The sequence below is a fragment of the Lepidochelys kempii genome, chromosome 2, assembly GCF_965140285.1.
Source record: "Lepidochelys kempii isolate rLepKem1 chromosome 2, rLepKem1.hap1, whole genome shotgun sequence".
NCBI classification, from domain to species: Eukaryota; Metazoa; Chordata; order Testudines; family Cheloniidae; genus Lepidochelys; species Lepidochelys kempii.
In genome coordinates, this window is record NC_136381.1 from 159,204,805 (window position 1) to 159,224,170 (window position 19,366).

Sequence of the window (19,366 nt, forward strand, 5' to 3'; positions counted from 1 at the left end):
TTTTAAGAACACATCCCTCCTTAATTGAAATGAACAGTTTGGTTTAAAAAAGTAAACGTATTCATATGTAATCAAAAATACAAAATAGTTTACTTGTAACCTTAGTTGTTGCTAGTAAGTTTTCCTTCAGCTAAAGAAGCAAGACATTAACAATAATAATAAGCCTTAGAACTGTTAGCTGGTTGGGAACAGAGAGCCCTCCATTAGTAAACTTGTACATTAGAGAAATGTTGCCTGGAATAGTCTACACATATGTGACATTTTCTTCTTTTCTTTCTACACATATGTGACATTTTCTTTCTGAAGGCAAAGAAAAGAATTAGTTGCAGTACACATACCCTTCCTAAATCGAAGTGGTGATGAACATAGCTAAGTACTGTACCTAGTATAAAGCAGAATTTTAAATGATCAGATTTCAAAATCTGTTTAAAATAACATAGATGGAAACTGGATTTTAGATCAGATTGTTTTGGACTTGTATACAGCATTTTATGTAAATCATCTTTTGTTAATTTAACCTAAAGGAATGTAAATAAAACATTGTATTACAGAATTGATATTTTTAAACTATTCAGCGTGGAATCAAATATTTTACACAGGTTGTGAAGTGACAACAAAAATTAGATCTCTTTAGGATCACTGTAAATATGTATTCCCATTGCATTAGTTGTTGGCGAATTCCAGTTTACTGTGCATGAGAATCCAGTATTGTCTGGGCAGGGGAAGCAAATAGTTTCTTAGAATATTGCCCTTTGGAACTGTTTGGAGATTGTTTCTAATATATTTTGAGACTTAAGTCATAAGTTAGAGAAAGAAAAGAGCTATTAGGCCATAGAACCCATCTCCTCCATTAGAGGACCCATCAGAAACTAAATTGAAATTGTATACGATTTTTAGCTAAATACCCAAGAATAATTTTTTTACAGTGAGCAAGGCAAACTTCTGTTTGAGACATCTTAGTAATTGGAATCCCAGGCTTTCTATCTTTAAGTTAATTACTAGAGTTGACCTAAAAATATAAAAGCAACCAACATTTCCATCCAACATTTTGATGGAAAAACAATTTCAACAGAATTTTTGTTCCATTGTTGACCAGCTGTATTAATTTCCATATTTATTATGGAGACAGGGAGGGGAGATAATTTTTTATTGGAACAACTTCTGTTGGTGAGAGACTATTCATTAGCTTGTATCCCTCACTAAAAGAAGTTGGTCCAATAAAAAATCTTTTCCCATCTTCTCTCTAATATTCTGGTTCCACCACAGCTACAACACTGCATACAATGCATTTTAATATGAACATTTCCTTCTTATATTTATAAAGCACTTTCCCATTAAAGTAAGTAGCAGTATGGGAAATGTTCCCTGCTTGCCCTAGTTTAGTGGAAAAAGAAAACTCTGGTTTAGATTTTTAACAGTAAATTTTAAAAAAAATAGAGGGCTTTTAACCCCTCCAAGGTGCAGGGCATAAACTAGTTTCTGACTACGGGGCTTAGGAGGAAACCTCCTGGGGACATGTTTATAAATGCCAACTGCAGGGTTTCTTGTACCTTCCTGTTAAGTTGCTGCTACTGCCTGCTTTGGGAGACAGGATATTGGACTAGATGGATTGCTGGTCAGATCTAGTGTGATATTTCCTACGACTGCTGACAGATCAGGTTCCTTGGTGTTTTTCAAAAAGTTATCCATTTGTTGTAGTTTAAGTGCTAAAATAGTAATGTCAACATATTTTTTCCCAAGTTGCTATGAAACTGACTGTTGGTGTAATAATACTTGCACTCATACTGCAGATACTCCGAAGTGCTTTTCTTGTCTGTAAATGGAAATGCTCCTAATAATGAACATGCCTGTTTCCTCGGGGCAGCAATGAACAAAAGCAAGAAGTGTACAATTACATATTCCTGCCATTTAAATTTTATAGTGGCTCTCATTCAATTTTCAGATTTGCAGATGCATAATTCTTTGCATTGATTTTTAGGTTGGCATAGGGTACCCTTTTGCTCTCCTAGTTAGGTGTATCTCAGCCTCCCTAAAATGTGAGTCTCCAGAACTTTTTTATAAAATTGATTTACACTTTTTGTGGACATTTTTCCAATTTTATTATTACAGTGGTATTAACTCTGTAAATGAAGATTAGAAAAATTATCAGTGTTACAACTTCACCTTATTTGAACGTTTCCTGTACGCTGCACTGATAAAATACAAAAAGATCTACTAGAGAAGGTACCAAAGGGGTCTCTGTTCACAGAGTGCAACAACCTTAGGATGCCAGTTCTAAAAAAAGTGCAGAAAACAAAAGTTTAACATTTGTAGGCCACAGCTCAGGCAAGCGCCCCCTGAACTTTAACTACAGCCTGATCTATCAGCCCTGGGGCCCCAATCCTGTAAAGATTTAACCCCGTGAGTGGTGTCATTGAAGTGGATAGGATGACACCATGTGCACAGTAACACCCCAGAATTGTTGCAGGACTGAGGCCTCGCTTCCAGGAGTCCTGGGGCCTCTAACGCGGGGCTAGAGCATCCCCCCGCCCCCCTCCCCTGCTGGGGCCATTAGCCGACGAGCAGCAAGCGGAGCTGAGGCGGCCTGGGTACGTGCGCGCCCCGCGCACTCGGAAACGGAGTCAGGCGGGGCCCAACGCATCAGGAGCTGAGCGCTAAGAGGGGAGGACCCGATTTCCACCCCGGAGAGCCGGGACCGCCCTGGGCCGGCTCCTGCAAAGCCCCCCCGCGCTGTCTGTGCTGGTGGGGGCGGTGACGGACCCGGAAGCGCACCGCTGCCCGAGGGAGGCGGGCCCGTGGTGGTGGTGGCGGGGGGGGGCCGCGCGCGCGGACTCCTTTCCGGTGGCCCCAGCGGCGGCTTCTGCTGTTTCCCCGCCTGCGCCGCAGCGCTGTTTCCGGCGCGCCCCGGAAGCACTTGGTGGCGGCGCTTCCCTGGGAAGGCGGCGGCCTGGCGGAGATGGCGTCGCCCGGGAGCCCGGTGACCGTGACCGTCACCTACAGTAAGAGGCGCCCGGGGAGCGCGGGGCTCAGAGGCCGGGTCTTTCCTGGGCGTCGCTGGCTGCGGGCCGGTGTCTCTGGGGAGCCGCCCCGGCCACTCCCCCCTCGCCCGGCCCGGCCCGCTCGGGTCCTGTGGGGGGGCGAGTCCCGCCTTCGTGGCCGGGAAGGGGAGCGCTCGCGCCCCGCTGCCGCAGCGGCCTCCCCAGCGCTCAGGGCCCGGGGCCGGCGATGCCCGTTCCCCGCGGGTTGGAGCCGGGAGCTGTGCGCCCCCAGCCGGGTCCCGTGTCCCTCGGGACACATCGCCCCCAGCGATCAGCGCCCCTCTCTGGCTCAGAGTATCCCTTGCGTGCGTCCGACCCCGTGTGCCCGGCCTGCTTAAACGACAAATCCCGCAACCCCACAAGGGCTTTGAACCAGCCGCAAAAAATCCTCTTTGCTTTGCCTTGATCTGAATAGCGCAGTGGCAGAAGCCCAAATTTGGGATCGTGGTTTCGTTGTGTTAGGTGCTCTGTACTCAAGGAGGAAGAGAGAGTCCCTGTAATAAAGATCTGAAACAAAACTAATAACCTGATCCTGCAGACTCTTCTGCCCATGTGCAATCAAACTAAACTCAACATAGGTAACATGGGAGTTAATGCTCTTTTTTCTGAATATATGCCTAGGCAACTGACAAAAACAAAATCAAGATCTTTTTGGAAAATGTGTCAACAGTTTTGATGTATTTAATAAATACAGGGAGGCCATATGGTCTTGTGGATACAGCAACAACTACCTGGGTGAATTTGAGTATATTGCTTCACCTATCTACCTGCGTTTCATTGTCTGTAAAATGAGGATAAAGATATTGATCATCCTTTGTAAAGCTTTTTTAAGAGCTATTGATGAAAAGTGCTATATTATTATTACCTATACTGTGAAATACCTACACAGGTAAACAGTACTTGATTTATGGTAGAACAAGAAATCGGACGAGAAAAACTCATAAACTTCCAAGAAGGCTGATGTTCCTCCTGACAAAAAGGATATAGTAGTTCATCATTGTAGTACAATTGTGCAGTGATCTAGATATTTAATCTATTGACAGGAGCTTTTTGCTGCAGTTTCATTCTTGTTGACTTTACCTCATGTTTACAAAGTAGGGCCCCGATCCTAGTGTTGTAGGTGTGTGTGTAAGTGTCTGACAATAGCAATGTTGTGTTTCTCTCCCTGCCTTTTATTTGTTTTTAAATATCCTGGATTATAATCTGTCTAGGGCAGGATTGACTCTCTCTTTGTTTACTGCCCAGAGTAATAAGGCACAAATTCTGATTTAGCATTGTAACGGAATGGTGAACCATATTATACTAGTCAGCCACGAGGAGTATTAAAGGATCTTATAGTGAACATATCTGGTGTGTATTTCTGAGAAGTAAGCTCTCTAGTCAATATATATCTGATACAGAAGCCTGACCTTCTAGTAGCAGCCTTGCAACCTACCATGTATAAGTACATGGCAGATGTCAGAAGTAAACTAGTGCCAGAAGAGAACAAACAGAAGGAATAAAGCAACAAAGATTTCGGAGAGCAGGAACAAAGCAACAAAGGTTGCAGGATCTCATCAGTATGGCTCTCTTCAATGCCTCACAGAGCTTCTGCTTTGACAGGCCTTCACAATGAACAGTCTGGAAGCAGCATTTTACAGGATTTCAGATTGCTGCAGACCTCCACCAAGAAACTAGAGCTATTCAGTTAGCTTCTTTAATCTGTGCGATGGGGAAGCAAGCAGAACATATCTTTAAATCCTTTGACTTTACTGAAGACCGTCACAAAGATGAGTGTGAGAGGGTTCTGGCTATGTCTGATGTATACGTTGTACCTCAAAGAAATGTAGTTTATGGAAGAGCATGTTTCCACCTGAGAATTCAAAAACCAAGGGAAAATGTTGAATATTTCATAAGAGCTCTGAAACTGCAAAACTTGAAAATATCAGAGACAAGTTGTTTTTTGGGTTAACAGATAAAAATCTTTCACAACATCTACAATTGAAGATAGACTTCACTTAGTCCTAGCCACTGCTATGTAGATAATAAAGTAGCCTGAACTAATCAAACAGCAGAACAAAAGGCAGGAACAATTTCAGAACCTGAAATTAGCTTAGAAGCTGTAAACAGACGCTTGAGTGCTAAGAGTCATTATCATAAAACACCTGAGGAAAGGGGAGAGAACTCGCAGGCTAAGGGGAACAAATTCCAGCCTACATGCACAAGGCCTGGAAAAAAACGTATCTCAAACTGTATATGGAAACTAATTGTGAGTTGTTTTTTATTTCTCCTTTTTTCCTGGGTGGGCAGGTTTCCCTGTAACATTAGCATGTTTGAAGGCAGGCAGTCAAAGCAAAAGGCTCCAAGTTGAATGTAATATCCCTACTGATCAAAGTAATGATCAACAGATCTTGTTAATTACATGTTTTTTATTATGGAATAGAGAATGGCAAGAAAAGGGTATTAAAGAGTTAACGAGTGAGTTAGTAGGAAAAGTGTGACTATGAGAGAGCAGGAGGGGAGATGAGATGAGGCGCAGAAGGATGGAGAAGAGCATGGAGAGTGAATTTGTCAGCAGGGACTTTGAGGAAGTTGGGCAGAGATGATTGGAATAAACAGCTAATCAGTAGACGGAAAATAATGTGCAGAGGCCAAGTTGTAAAATACGATCTACTGACATTATTGTGTGTGGTGGGTGAGACACAGAGGCTCCAGTTGAGCCTCTCCCTGTATTGCTGATGCCCTGTCTATTAGCAGCATAAGTGTCTCTTTGTTCCCATGGGCTAAAACCCTTGATCTACTTCTCCCAATCCCAGGTAACTGGATGTGGCTTTTTGGGGACTCTTGCCAGTCAAGTCTGGATGAGCCTTGACCACAGTCCTCTGCTACTCTAGGTCTTAAAATTGTGTTTAACATACGGGAAATTCAAGCAATTCCCTGATCATGGAGAAATATAGAAATTGCCAGGCTGGATCACAGCCATGGTCAAGTTAGTCCAGTATATTGTCTCTTGACAGTGGCCAATACCAGCTATTTCAGAGGAAGATACAAGAAACTTTCCAGTAGGAACTTTAACATACATCTCTTCCAGGGTATGAATATTGCTGTCTAATCCATGTTTGGTTGGCTCTTATTTGCTTCACCATTGTTGTCATTATTTTAAGAAATAGTATTAGAATTAAACTGACTCATAAAATTAAATGGTAGATTTAAAATAACCTGTGTTAAATTTGCTCTTGTATCAGTCCAGCCAAGGGGAATTAACTTTATAGCCAACGCTTTTTACATCTGTTACCAGGCTAGTATCTAGTTTGCACCTAAAAATGGCTTGTCCATAATATGTTTCAACAAAAATTTAAATAAAATACAAGTCACTTGTCACGCATCTTGAGTCTTATCCTGCTTTTAACAAAATTAAATCATCCTTTCTCAGAATAGTTGCATTGTGAAATATAGTAGCCCTTTAAATTGTTCTTACCTGTAATATAGAGGAGCAATTCGTAACTGCACAATGCCCTTGCTTTCAAAAATTACACTGCACTGAAAACAACCAGAGGTCAGCCAATGTCTCTGACCACTGCAATCACAAGAAATTGATTGTGCAGGATATGGCCAATTTCATTTTAATTACACTCACAAAAACTGGGTTAAATGGAACCTTATTAAGGTTGCGAGGTAAAGCACTCAAAAGTAAGGAATGTCAGAATTAAGATTGCCTTATTTTGTTGCCTTGTAAGTATGCATTTTGATAGTCTTTAATTACATTATCACATACTGTTTTTTCTCTACTTGACCCGTGCCTCCTTCAGTGCACAGGGTGGACATGATCTGGAGATAAATCGGGGTTCTTTAGTAAAGAAGGCTGTTAGCTACAGAATCACTGCCACATTTGTTGCAGAAATTGGAAGGTGTGTACGTATTGTGGAATTGGGGGGGAAGAGAGGGGATGATGGTGGGCCTAAGCCTGACCTTAGCTAAAGGCTCTCCCCCTCATCTGAGGGGAGGGACCAGTGGACACGGCCACAACTGAATACTGGAGAAAACAAATGGAAAAAACAAGGATGGGAGTGAAGGTTGTAGGGAAAAAAATCAGGTAACCAGAAGGGGACACAGAGCAGAGATCCCCCCACAGTACTCACTGCTCCAAGGCATCCAGAGAGTCAGTGGATACCACCCACAGGAACTCTGGTCAGAGGTGGAACTGTACAAGTGAACGGAAATAGGTCCCACAGTTGCAGAGCACCCCCCTTGTCCAGCTTCCTTCACCTGGTCGCCAGCAGGAGATTGATAAGGAGGTCCTGCGAGTTTGTGGGGCCACAGATGTGGTGTGCAAAGATCAGGAGGTATGGGGAAAAATGCAGCCAGAGCCTCAGTAAGAGATTCTGGAGGAGCTGGAAGAGCAGCTGTAACCTGACACACTCCATATGGGTGTGCGCCAAGGTCTCCATCTTGCCACAGAAAGGACAGGTGTCAAGGGAGTTTGTGAACTGTGCCAGGTACACACCTGTGTTTATGGCTTCATGAAGGAGCCACCAGTTGATATCCCCAGTAGGCCATGGGACCAGCATGGTGTACAGACTGCCTCACTGGCGTTCCTCGCCCTCCTTAGGTAGCAACAAGTCCCGCCATTTGGTGTTAGGGTGGGACACGAGGGCAAGGAAGTGAAAGTATGAAGCATGAGCACATGGAGATGTTTCCTAGGCATGGTTCAGAGGTGGATTTGCTGGCTGGTGTTCAGACAACTTAGGTTGCGTGTCTGGGGCGGCCTGGGAGGCTTGTGGGGCAGGGGCCTGATGACAAGTTCCAGAGGGCCTGGGGTGAGAGGCAAGTGGGGAGCAACCTCCTGCAGGACCTGCTCAAGGAAAGCAAGAGGCAAAGCTGCCCTCACCGCCTGGAGCACACGACAGGTGACATAGGGTGGACAGCCCCATGCAATGGCTAAGCGCTATCAGATACCTTTGATCATAGTCCAGGAGGTCTCCAACTTTGGTACCAGCGAGGACCAACTCCAGCGCACCAAGGGGGTCTTCATCACCTGCACACACAGGAAATGGTGCCAAAAACAGAGACTTCCTACCCTCCCAGCAGCCAGGAGGTGCAGGAGTGAAACAAGAAAACAGAGATTGATATAAAAGACAGAGCCACCAGGAAGGAACTCCAGACAAGCACTCTTCCTTTTCCCAGCAGCTGGGAAGTAAAGAGTTGGCTTCTTACTTGGGCTTTACCCTGGATAATTGTGTCTCCCTCATACTTCACAGTGGACTATGACTAAGGTCTGTGTCTTTCACAGAGGTCGCAGAAGTCACGGTTTCTGTGACTTTCCATGACCTCTGTGACTTCTGCAGCGGCCAGTGTGGCTGCTCAGAGGGTGGCCCCAGGGATAGCCACATCGGCTGCTGTTGGAGTGGCCCTGGGGACAGCCACACTGGCGGCTACTCAGGCGGCCCCGGGGACCACCCAAGCAGCAGCTGATGCAGATGGCCCCAGGGACCACCTGAGCAGTGGTCCCGGGGGTGGCCGGAGCAGCCACTGCTCGGCGGCCCCTGGCAGTGGTCCCGGGGGTGGCCGGAGCATCAGCAGGGGGGTGGCCAGAGCAGCTACTTCTCGGCAGCCCTTGGCAGCTTGTGCCACTGACCCCAGGATGCCCCCCCTTGAGCAGCAGGCCCTCTGGAACACCCCACTCAGCAGTGCCTCCCCTCCCTCTGTTAAGATTTAGTCAGGAATGTTTATGGTATAAGTCATGGACAGGTCACTGGCAATGAATTTTTGTTTATTGCCCGTGCCTTTCCATGACTTTTACTAAAAATACCCATGACTAAATTGTAGCCTTAACTATGACTATCAGGTTTAGTCCTCTGGTTGTTAGGTGCCTGGTAAAAGTTAATGTGAGGGAGTGACAGAAGGTATGTATGAAGGTGTGTGCACACACAAGGGCATAGGACGGGCATAGAAACTGATGGGATAAAGTAGAAAAGAGGTATACAACACAATGTATAAATTATCTTTTGATTTTTCCATCTTGATGCATCACTTTGCATTTGTCCATCTTAAAATCCACGAGGCATTGCCTAGATCTAATTTCTTAGTATTTGAATCTTTTTTTTTAAGATAACTACCATTTAAGGTGTGAACAATTTGAGAATCATCAGTAAATGTTGCGACTCTACAGGGACAGCTGTACTTTAGGTAATTAGTAAACAAATGGACAAGCAATAGCCCCAGTTTTAACCCAGGTGGTATTTCACCTAGTCACTTCTCTCCACTGCAGCCTACTCCCATTCACAGTGAATTTATGATTATAGCCATTTAACCAATTTGCTGCCCAATATGGTATGGAGTGATGATAGTTGCTAAGGTCTTGACTGCATTTCCATTGTAAGCCAAAATTTAGCCATTGCCCCTAACACCCACAAAGGTAATTTTGGCCTAAAACAAGTCAGATCTGGAACCAAGCTAGACTTTTTTGACTAAATTTGAAATTACCTGGAAAAAAGATTCCTTAATTTGATAGACTTTTTGAACACCTGTATTTTTAGGCTATCTTTTTTACTACTTTTTAGCAAATAATTGGCAAAGAAGGCGAGAAATAGAACTTATTTTACTGGATTCCCTAGCTGACACCACAACCCAATTTTGTGGGTTAAAGTCAAATTTCAAAAGTTACCAACTTTTTATTTTGAGAATGTTGCTGGGGTTTGCGAGTAAATAACTGCTGAAGAGACCACTTTTCTTTTAAAATAAAAAAGCAAATCTTTAGCACTCTTCCTTGCAGAGGTAGATCTAAACAAAAAGTTTTACCTAATGAAGTTAATTGTGGAGATGGTTCCTCTCTTTCTATAGATCTGTAGAAGCCCATAAAAAGGGAGGAAATGCCCATCCTGATTTTCTCCCAGGCCCCTGTTTTAACCGATGTTCACTCCCTGTGAACCTCCTGACACCGATGGGCAGGGAGTTTTGTTCTGCAGACCTTAGAATCTAGATCCATGAGGGTGGAGGGTTGGAGAAAGCAGCAAGTATGGAAGAGGAGAGATTAGGGGGCATGTTCCTCCTTCCTGAGGATTTGCTGAGGTTTGCAAGAGATGAGCCCTCTGAGAGAGCCAGAGATACCCTAAAACTTTCTGAGCCTTAGCTGACTTTTAGTCCCCTATTTTGGGATTGGCTAAGGAGCCTATGTAAGCTCATTGGAGCCTTCTAAGATTTTGAGTGGGGCTTGATATGTCTTCACAGCATTGCAGGGGTGGACTTGGGTAAACCTCAATGGACCTTATATGGATGAGGTTTGCAGTTTTTCACAGGTGCTGAATATGCTGCTCAGGTTCAAGGGGAAGGAGTGTGTCTGGGAGAGTAAAGGAGGGAATCTTCATTTCCTCTTCTAGGTGGAGCAGCCAGGGGAAGTGGGGAAGGAGGTGATTGCTCCCCATGCATGAGGGCTAGGGAGCAGTAAAAGGAGTAAATAGGTTCTTCTTTGTTTTACTGATTCCCCAAGCCTGTTATCAACATTTCCTCCCCTTTTTGTAGACCGTAAGAGACCCAACAGGTTTCTGGACATTACAAAGCCTGCTGAAAAGGAGCTATATTCCTGTGCCCTTCCTAACATCTGAAGAACAGTAGCCATGATTCTAAAGACTACTGAGGTTCTGATGGGTATGACGTTAGGAAGTCTGAACTATCAAGGCTCTCTTCTGTGGGATGGTGGCTGGGAAAAATATTTAGCTGGAGACTTTTGACCTGTAGAACAAAGGTACATTGTCCCTCCCCATCCTGTGGACCTCCTCCTGTTAGCAGGAACAGGGCTCCTCACTTGCACAGCCTATGATCATTTAAAAAAAATGGAGAAAATTCAGATACAAAACTTCATGAAGTTAAGGCTGTAGACAGGTATTTGTGGTTCCAATGAAAGTTGCCTTTCAAGATTATTAAAATTAAATATTAGACTCATTCAGCCTCATATTTTATAATTAAGGTTAAACTTAATTGTGGGTTGTCTTTTTTTCAGGTAATGAAAAACATACTGTTCAGATTTCTTCTCATCAGGAAGACAGTGAACCAACACTTCAAGACATGGCTCTGCTTATTGAACAAGTCACTGGGGTTCCAGTTCTTTTTCAGAAACTGATATGCAAAGGTAGCTAATATTTAAAAATGTTTTTCTCAGGTATCCTAGATTCAACATTAAATGCCAATTTTAATTCAGATGGGGATTAAGTTACCTATCTCTTCACTGTTCATTATATTAATCATATAACTTTTAATTCTCTTGTCAGTCCTAGAAATGGCCATGAATAATATACTGTTTTGACATATTAGGTGAATGGATGAGATGGGATGGAAGCATAATTAATTATAAGACTTCTGGATTTTATTTGAGTAGGCTTTTACCAGGAAATCAGTGTTAAAGTCAGTTTCATACTTACTAGTATAAAATGAAACCTGAGAATTGTTCCTGCTGCTTTCAGTCTCTTTGCCAAGTCCATCAGCTGTGAGCCAGTTTCACATCTACGAAGCAGTGTGACTCATGGGAAGGGGTGGGTACATGGATCATCCAAAATACTGAAAAATAACCACTGGCAAAAAACGAAAGGCTTAATGAATATTTATTTTGTAAATTTGATAGTATAAATGGAAATCCCTGGAAAGCAAAATAAATATTTTCTCTCCTTACTTCATTTGCTATGGTACTTTTCATCTAATTCAGCTTGAAGTGTACACAATTTGACTCAGTTCCTTTAAAAAGCATACTAAAATGTTGGAATTTTTTTATTCAAAATGAGTAGCTTATTTCAAAAGCAATTACTGAACAGTGTTAAATAGTCATTTATGAAACGACAAAGCATTTTGGACTTCATACCCTAAAGCCAAGTTAAAAGCACTACTTCTCGTTTTTCAGATGGCTTGTAATTCATAAAAGAATAATTGTTTCCTTTTTCCCTAGGAAAGTCCCTGAAGGAAATGGAACAGCCATTATCAGCACTTGGAGTTAAAAATGGTTGTAAAGTTATGCTGATTGGGAAAAGGGTATATGTCACCTTGTGAAGTCTCTTCCTTATATCTGTCGATATTCCTGTTCAAGAGCTTAATTGCTGCTTATGGTGAATCTGCTCAAAATGAGTATCAGTGTAATGAAAGACAAGTGTACTGTGTACTTACGTATTTCAGTGTGCACTCTGTGTGTGCATCTGGCGGTACACACGCTTCTTCATTCTCGTGTCCTACAACTCATAACTCTATGCACCCTGCGCATTTTTTTGAAGCTGCATCATATGTAGGGCCCTACCAAATGCAGTGTCCATTTTGGTCAATTGCGTGATCATAAGGTTTTTAAAATAGTACATTTCATGATTTTAGCTATTTCAATCTGAAATCTCACTGTGCTATAATTGTAGGGGTCCTGACCCAAAAAGGAGATGGGGCGGGGGTTGCAAGGTTTCTGAAGGGGGGTTGCAGTACCACTACCCTTACTTCTGTTTTGCTGCTAGTGGTGGCACTGCCTTCAGAGCATGGTCTGGTATTGCCACCCTTACTTCTGCTCTCCTGCCTGCAGAGCTGGGCCCTTAGTCAACAGCTGCCATTCTCTAGCCTCCCAGCTCTGAAAGCAGCAGCGCAGAAGTAAGGGGGGTATGGTATTGCCACCCTTACTTCTGCGCTGCCTTCAGAGTTGTGCGCCCGGCCGACAGCCCCCGCTCTCTGGCTGTCCAGCTCTGAAGGCAGTGCAGAAGTAAAGGTGGCAATGCCTTGGCCCCCTAAAATAACCTTGCAATCCCCCGCAACTCCCTTTTGGGTCAGGACCCCCAATTTGAGAAACGCTGGTCTCCTCTGTGCAATCTGTATAGTATAGGGTGAAAGCACCCAAAAGGCCAGATTTCACGGGGGGAGACCAGATTTCACCGTCTGTGATGCGTTTTTCATGGCCGTGAATTTGGTAGGGCCCTAATCATATGGTGAGCCCCTGCCTAATTTGTCATTCTACCAACATTCCTCTTCTGGATTTCTGCTCTTTTCTGCCCTTATTGTTCAGAGCCTTTGTGCAGAAAACTAGCTGTTGGTATTGACTCTGCTGTCACACATTTAGAGTGAATAGGGATATGATTATGTCACAGTGGTCACCACTGTCATAGAACCCATTAATTTTTCCATTTATATGATCCCTGATGCTGCATTTTAACAACCTGTTAGTTTGCATTGATTAGCAGTTGCTCATTAATCATTTGTTAATTTGCTTTAACCTAGCCATGTTTCAAAGAGGACTAGAACAAAGCGAACTAATGAACTGGTAATGCGTGGCTGCACCATTCACATGGATGCACCATGTCTGTGCTATGAATTATGCATAATTTTACCATGACAAAATCATATCCCTAACAATGAAGTGGCACCTGGCTTTGTTGTTGTCACCAGCAGCGGGCAGGAAAATTGTTGATAGTAAGGAAGTTAAGCTTTATCATGAGGCATTAATATTAGTAAAAACTATAAATTCTTTGATCCTTGGTTGGTCTTTCCCTTCAAATTAGTCTCTTACTGTATTTATGTGCAATATATCCATTGCAGTAGTGAGTATATTCATAATTGAGCATTATAAACTGAGTTTATTTGATTGACTACTCAAAGTTGGCAAGTTGATGATGCTGGACATATGACAATAAGAGATGTTGAAAGCGTTAGTTTTTACGTTAAATGTTATCCCATTATCATTTAACTCAGATAGGTTTGTGACCTGATTGATTTCAAGGTAAATATTTTATTTTGTCATTTTTTTAAAACTATGCAGAATAGTCCAGAGGAAGAGGTGGAATTAAAAAAATTAAAAGATTTGGAGAAGTCAGTGGACCAAATTGCTAACAAATTGGAGGAAGTTAATAAAGAGTTCACAGGCATCCAAAAGGTAAATTATTTTCTTGTCCTTGCGTCTCATATATTTGTATAGTATACTCTCCCTACTTCAGAAACAACTACCATGTAATGTATTCTGTCTTTCCAGTGATGTTTTGGTTTTTCACCTCTTAGCTTCACAGGTGACCTGTAGAAGTTTTCTAAATGCTATACTTATTTCTGTGTTCCCAAAAGAGGGGAAAATATGTAGCTATTGTTGGAAAAAGTAATTAGTACTGTATATTAAACAAATTATGTCCTTTAGATCCAGAGATATATGAGCAATAATAATACTTAGCTCTTCTGTAATGTTTTCCATTCAAAGCAGTTTTTCTGATTCCTTTGCCACTGAGTGACATCACAAGTACCAAAAAGAGAGGGAATGAAAATATAGGTGCAGAAATGATTGATTCTTTCTGACATCTGTTTAAGTTGCTTGTGATGTCACTGGCATAGAAACCAGAAAGTCTGCTGTTCAGATTTTTCAGGATTTTAAGAAAAGTGGTTATTAAGTGGTCTTAATTTTGTTGAAATTAATTAATTGCAATTTTTTTAAGTAGTGGCATCAGGTTATTTTTATTGTACAAGTCCTACAAACCCTGACTGAGTTTGGGGGTCTATTGTGCTAGGACAGGGGTCGGCAACCTATGGCACGGTGAAGAAGCTTGGTCCTGACGGTTGCTGCTGCAGAGCAAGCAAGCTCCCCCCTCCCCCGCCTCTTCCCCCAGTGTGCTGGGTTCCTGCCCCTCCTCCTCTCCCTCCCTGCCGCCGATCACCTGATGGCCCTTGCGCGGGAAGGGGAGAAGCAGAGCCGTAGCGCGCTTGCTGCTCCGGGGAGGAGGCGGAGAAGAGGTGGGGGTGGGGCCGTGGGGAAGGGGGGTGGAATCAGGGCATATTCCCTCCTGCCCCCTGCCATGAGCCGCTCGGGGCAAGGAGCTGAGAGCACCCCCAGCCCTCTGCCCTGACCTTTGCACCTCCCCCCACACACCCAGCCCTCTGCCCTGACCTCTGCATCTCCCCATGACCCCAACCCTGACTCCAGCACCCCCACACCCCTTTCTCTGACTCCTGCACCCCCTCACATGCCCTCTGCCCTGACTCCTGCACCCCCCACACATACCCAGTCCCCCCACACCCCATGTCCTGACTCTCTTTCACCCCCACATTTCCACCCCCACCCTGAGCACCAAATGGGAGCTCCTGCACCCCACCCGCCCACACACACACACACATTCCCACCTGCACCCCTCGCACTAAATGGGAGCTGCCCAGGTAAGTGCTCCACCCCCAAACCTCCTGCCCCAACCCTGAGCCCCCTCCCTCATTCTAGCTCCAGCCAGACCCTACACCCCAACCCCCAGCCTGCTCCTTCATCCCCAGCCCTGTGCTCAGTGCACTCCCACCCTCAGCTCAGTGCAGAGAGAGAGGAAGAGAATGGACTAGAACCAGGGAGAAGGTAGGTACCCACTCTATATGGACAGGGCCGGGATCCCAGACAGGCAGCTGGCTGAGTGGGGCTGGCAGCCGGGACCCTGGCTGGCAGGAGCCAGCGGACGGAACCCCAGACTGGCAGTGGGCTGAGCTGTGGACTTGCAGTGGGCTGAGGGACAGGACTTGTCCTTCTCTTGCATGGCAGCGTAGGGGGTGGGGGAGATCAGGCCCGCTTCTGAGTGCCTCCCACTGCTGGGTTGGGACCTCCATAGTTACAACACTGTGAAATTTCAGATGTAAACAGCTGAAAATGTGAAATTGACCAATTTTAAAACCCATTAAATTTGATAGGGCCCTATTCATGTACTCTGGGCAAAAGTTGGCAAAATAATGAGAACAAAGTGGTGTGTGGATTTAGTTGCATGATTTCTGTCAACAATTCTGGAAATCATGTGGCTTCCTGCACTGCACGGGGACAAACTTAATATCCAAACTAATATTTGGCCAGACCACTGCTTCATGAAAGCTATGGTAGCTATGCTGTTGTTAAAGTTTAGGGTCATTATATTGATTCACTTGTTTTGATGTGGGTTGTTTATTTGGGAGGACATATATAGAACAACATTAATATTTGAAAGGGGTATAAGGGAGAATGAAAGGTAGCCTGCATTTTGGGCCTTCTACTTTCCCTTTTATTTTAAAAAGGGTCACTCTTCTTAAATTGAAAGCTTTTATTCCTCTAATGATAAAATCATTCAAACATCTAAATGAAAATTTTTGCACCAGAATTTATTTAATTCATATTTAAATAGCAGCATGTATGTTCTTTGGAATATAAAGTAATTGTTTTTCTTTTCATACAGGGCTTTCTAGCAAAAGATCTTCAAGCTGAAGCTCTTAACCACCTGGACAAGAGGATAAAAGGAACTGCTGAGCAGTTCATGAAGATCCTGGAACAGATAGATGCCATTGTGAGTAAATAGTCATACAAAGGGGTTGTATATTCCTTAAAACAAGCTTTTGGTTTGTTGCCTTTTTTTAAGAACAGTTTGTTCTCTATATATTTTTAAATACTAACAACAAATTAAATTTGGTTTATTTTGAAAAACAAGTTAATTGGTTTGCTCCCTTTTTCTTCAATATCCAGTTCTTTTTCCTGTATGTCTTCAGTGACCTCTTCATTTTGGTGTCCATGGCAACTCCGATTTCTAAATGGTGACATTAATGCCTATGTATGCATCCCCATAATACAGAAGAGCACCATATTGGGCTGCAGCCTGTTATGTCCACATGAAATGGGTATCCTTTACTCAAGTTTTACCCTTTTTCATTTGTCCTGCTAAAGCCTATTAAATTAAAATATGTTACAGTAACATTAAGGGTCCAACAAAAACTAGGAAGACGCTCTCCTCCTAATGCTTGTTTGGTGGTAGGGAAGGCACAAACAATGGTGAGCCTTCTGGTTAGTCAAACATGGATTTATAATTTTTGTATTTAAGACATTTGCAAACTAGGACTGGACTGATTTCTTTGGACTATATCAAGGTACTTGTATAGCTCATCGTTGCAGAATCTGAGTGTCACACAGCCATTTATGGATTTTATCCTTACAGCACCCCTGTAAGGTAGGAAGTACCGTAGTATACCTTCACCCTTACAGATGGGGAAGTGAAATACAGGGTAGACTAAGTGACTTGTTCAGGGCTACACTCTGGCTGAGCTGGGAATTAGACACAGGTCTCTTAATTCACAGTCCAGTGCCTTATCCACTGGATCATGCTATCTGGAAGAGTTCCCTTCCCTCATATAACTGTATTGCATACCATATCTATTGTCACCTATAGTGTGTTTTGCGATGAATTTGCACAGGGTGGGCCCTTACACTCACACAGAGCCCCATCCATTTAACAAGGGCTCCACGTGAGTCTAGGGTTCTCTGCCTGTGTTGATCCAATTGCAGGATCAGGGCCTTAGTCTCTTTGTAATAATGGGTTGCTGGTGTAAAGCCTGGGAAAGAGAATCCACTTTAAAGAGGTGCTTTAATTTGGCCCCCACCCTAATTCTGCCAGCATATGTCTGTTGTGAGGACTGAATAGGATTTTTAGGAAACTGATTTTTAGGTGACCTTATTTATTGCTTTTGTACTGCCACAACTTTAACAGAGATGTAAATTTTGAGGTTTTGTTACCAACGGCATAGTTTAATTTCTAGTACACCACAAAATGATTATTAACAGTATTAAGTACACTAATTTCTTTCTATAACAGCTAAAACATTTAAAACTCAAAAACCAAATCTCCATTTTTTACAGATTCTTTTATCCCTTTTATGTGTAGAATCTTCCACAGGGGAAGAACCTTGGAACAGGGAATCAGTTTTAGGTGGCAGATTTCAAATCCTATAAATCCCCAGGTCTCAGTATCTAGTGGTGATGATGACAATGACTATAATTAAGTTAGTCAGTGAGTTGATGTTGCTGCTGTCGTGCTTTTGTGCCACGTTCATAGCTCACTGCCATGCTAAGTAAGTTGCCAGGTGCACATCCAGATAAATTGGCAACATTGTCCCATCAAAGCATATTTCTGATGGTCTATATATAGACAATGACTTCTGTTTTAAGTAGATTTTGGGCTATTGCTGAACTAATTCTGTCCCCTAATCAACAGTTTTTAGTTCAAATTCAATTTACACCATTTCTTTGTCTCAGTGTGCTTTCTTTCAAAAATAGTTGATATGTTAATAACCTTCCTGCCACCTTCCATCACTTCAGTCTAAGCACAGCTCTTCAAGCCTACCCTGCAATGGCCAGACCGAGGAGGGAAAAGGTAGTTACTCTCCAAGACCAGTCAAACTGTAGCTTCTTCTGAGATTGCCCATCAAGGATGTCATTTGTACTGCTGATGCTTGTGCTTTAGAAAAAAGGCTGAAATCACAAGTTTAATTCATGTAGGACATGGAACAGCTGTCAGACTGTGTCAGTTTTTGTTCAGGGCTAGCCTGGATTGGATTTTAATTTGATTTAGAGGTGAATGAATGGCTGTATATCTTGAGCCATCTAATCCCCAACTTTCATATTTTAATATAAAAGAATTAGAGTTACACAGTAAATGCCAAAGCCAAACAAAAAGCTACCTTCAGGTTTTTTAGCCTGCTACCTGGCTGAGAATTTACATCCTGGATTGGCCAAACTAGAAACAAAGGTTTCTAGTATGGGTCCCTAATTTCAGTGAGAGGTTAATAACCAAAATCAAATGTGACCACATGGAATGCACTCATTCTGTCCTTCGAACTTCTAGATAGTAGTCAGCAAAATATCTTCTTCTGCTCTTTGCAAAAACTACTTTTAGCTACTACCTTGGAAATTCACTCTCACTTCATGGCCAAAGTAGAAAACTTCCCCTCTCTCTGATATACAATATTATGTACAGCATGTCAGACAGGGGACTTTCAGCTTCAGTTAGGGCTATAAGATTTTAGCGGTTTTACAAAGTTGGTGATTTATAGGAAGTATTGAAGTTTCTGTTTTGAAGACTTCTGCCTACTGTGGAGGTGAAGCAGTCAAAGTTAGAATGATAGTTGTAAAGAAAAAAGTGATCAATTACAATTTACATCCTTGTTGTTGTTGCTCATTATTTGTATTCTGGTAGTGTCTAGGAGTCCCAGCCATGAACTAGGACCCCATTTTTTTAAAACACAGTATAAACTAAACAAAAAGATAGCCCCTGCCGCAAAGAGCTGTTAGACTAATTTCACCTGTCATGAGTTTTAAGTGATATATGCAAGTCTATATTTTACCCATCTTTGCTATGAAATTTTAATTGCAAATTCATAATTGGTTTCTGATGTCCTTGACCTGTTTAAAAAGCAAAATAAACAGAAATGTCTCCATGGATGCATGGAAGACATTTTTCTCCAGGGTGGACATACCAGCTATAGTGAGGACACAGTTCTTATCTTAAGAAGACAGAAAATATTAAAACAAATTTACACTCTTAAAAGAAATGGATTTGATCAAGAAAATACCAACTTCGGGGAAAGAGTGTGATTTACAC

The 19,366-nt window shown here is 42.9% G+C and overlaps 1 protein-coding gene across 5 annotated transcripts in view; it reads left to right on the forward strand.

The window, feature by feature from the left end:
* The first annotated feature begins 2,893 nt into the window (after nucleotides 1-2,893).
* The window catches only part of BAG1 (BAG cochaperone 1), a 33,018-nt gene continuing 16,545 nt past the window's right edge, over nucleotides 2,894-19,366 (forward strand). The window contains exons 1-7 of one of the 5 annotated variants that reach the window (XR_012157412.1): nucleotides 2,901-2,999; nucleotides 11,014-11,142; nucleotides 11,950-12,032; nucleotides 13,783-13,896; nucleotides 16,178-16,285; nucleotides 16,462-16,613; nucleotides 19,180-19,254. Coding sequence is in view for 3 of the 5 variants with exons in the window: in XM_073332639.1 (XP_073188740.1) it covers nucleotides 2,957-2,999; nucleotides 11,014-11,142; nucleotides 11,950-12,032; nucleotides 13,783-13,896; nucleotides 16,178-16,285; nucleotides 16,462-16,533 (549 nt within the window). In the remaining 2 variants the exon portion in view is untranslated. Of the gene's footprint in view, nucleotides 3,000-11,013; nucleotides 11,143-11,949; nucleotides 12,033-13,782; nucleotides 13,897-16,177; nucleotides 16,286-16,461; nucleotides 19,255-19,366 lie in introns of those variants that run through there. The other 4 variants (XR_012157411.1, XM_073332639.1, XM_073332640.2 and 1 more) reach the window with 4 other exon arrangements.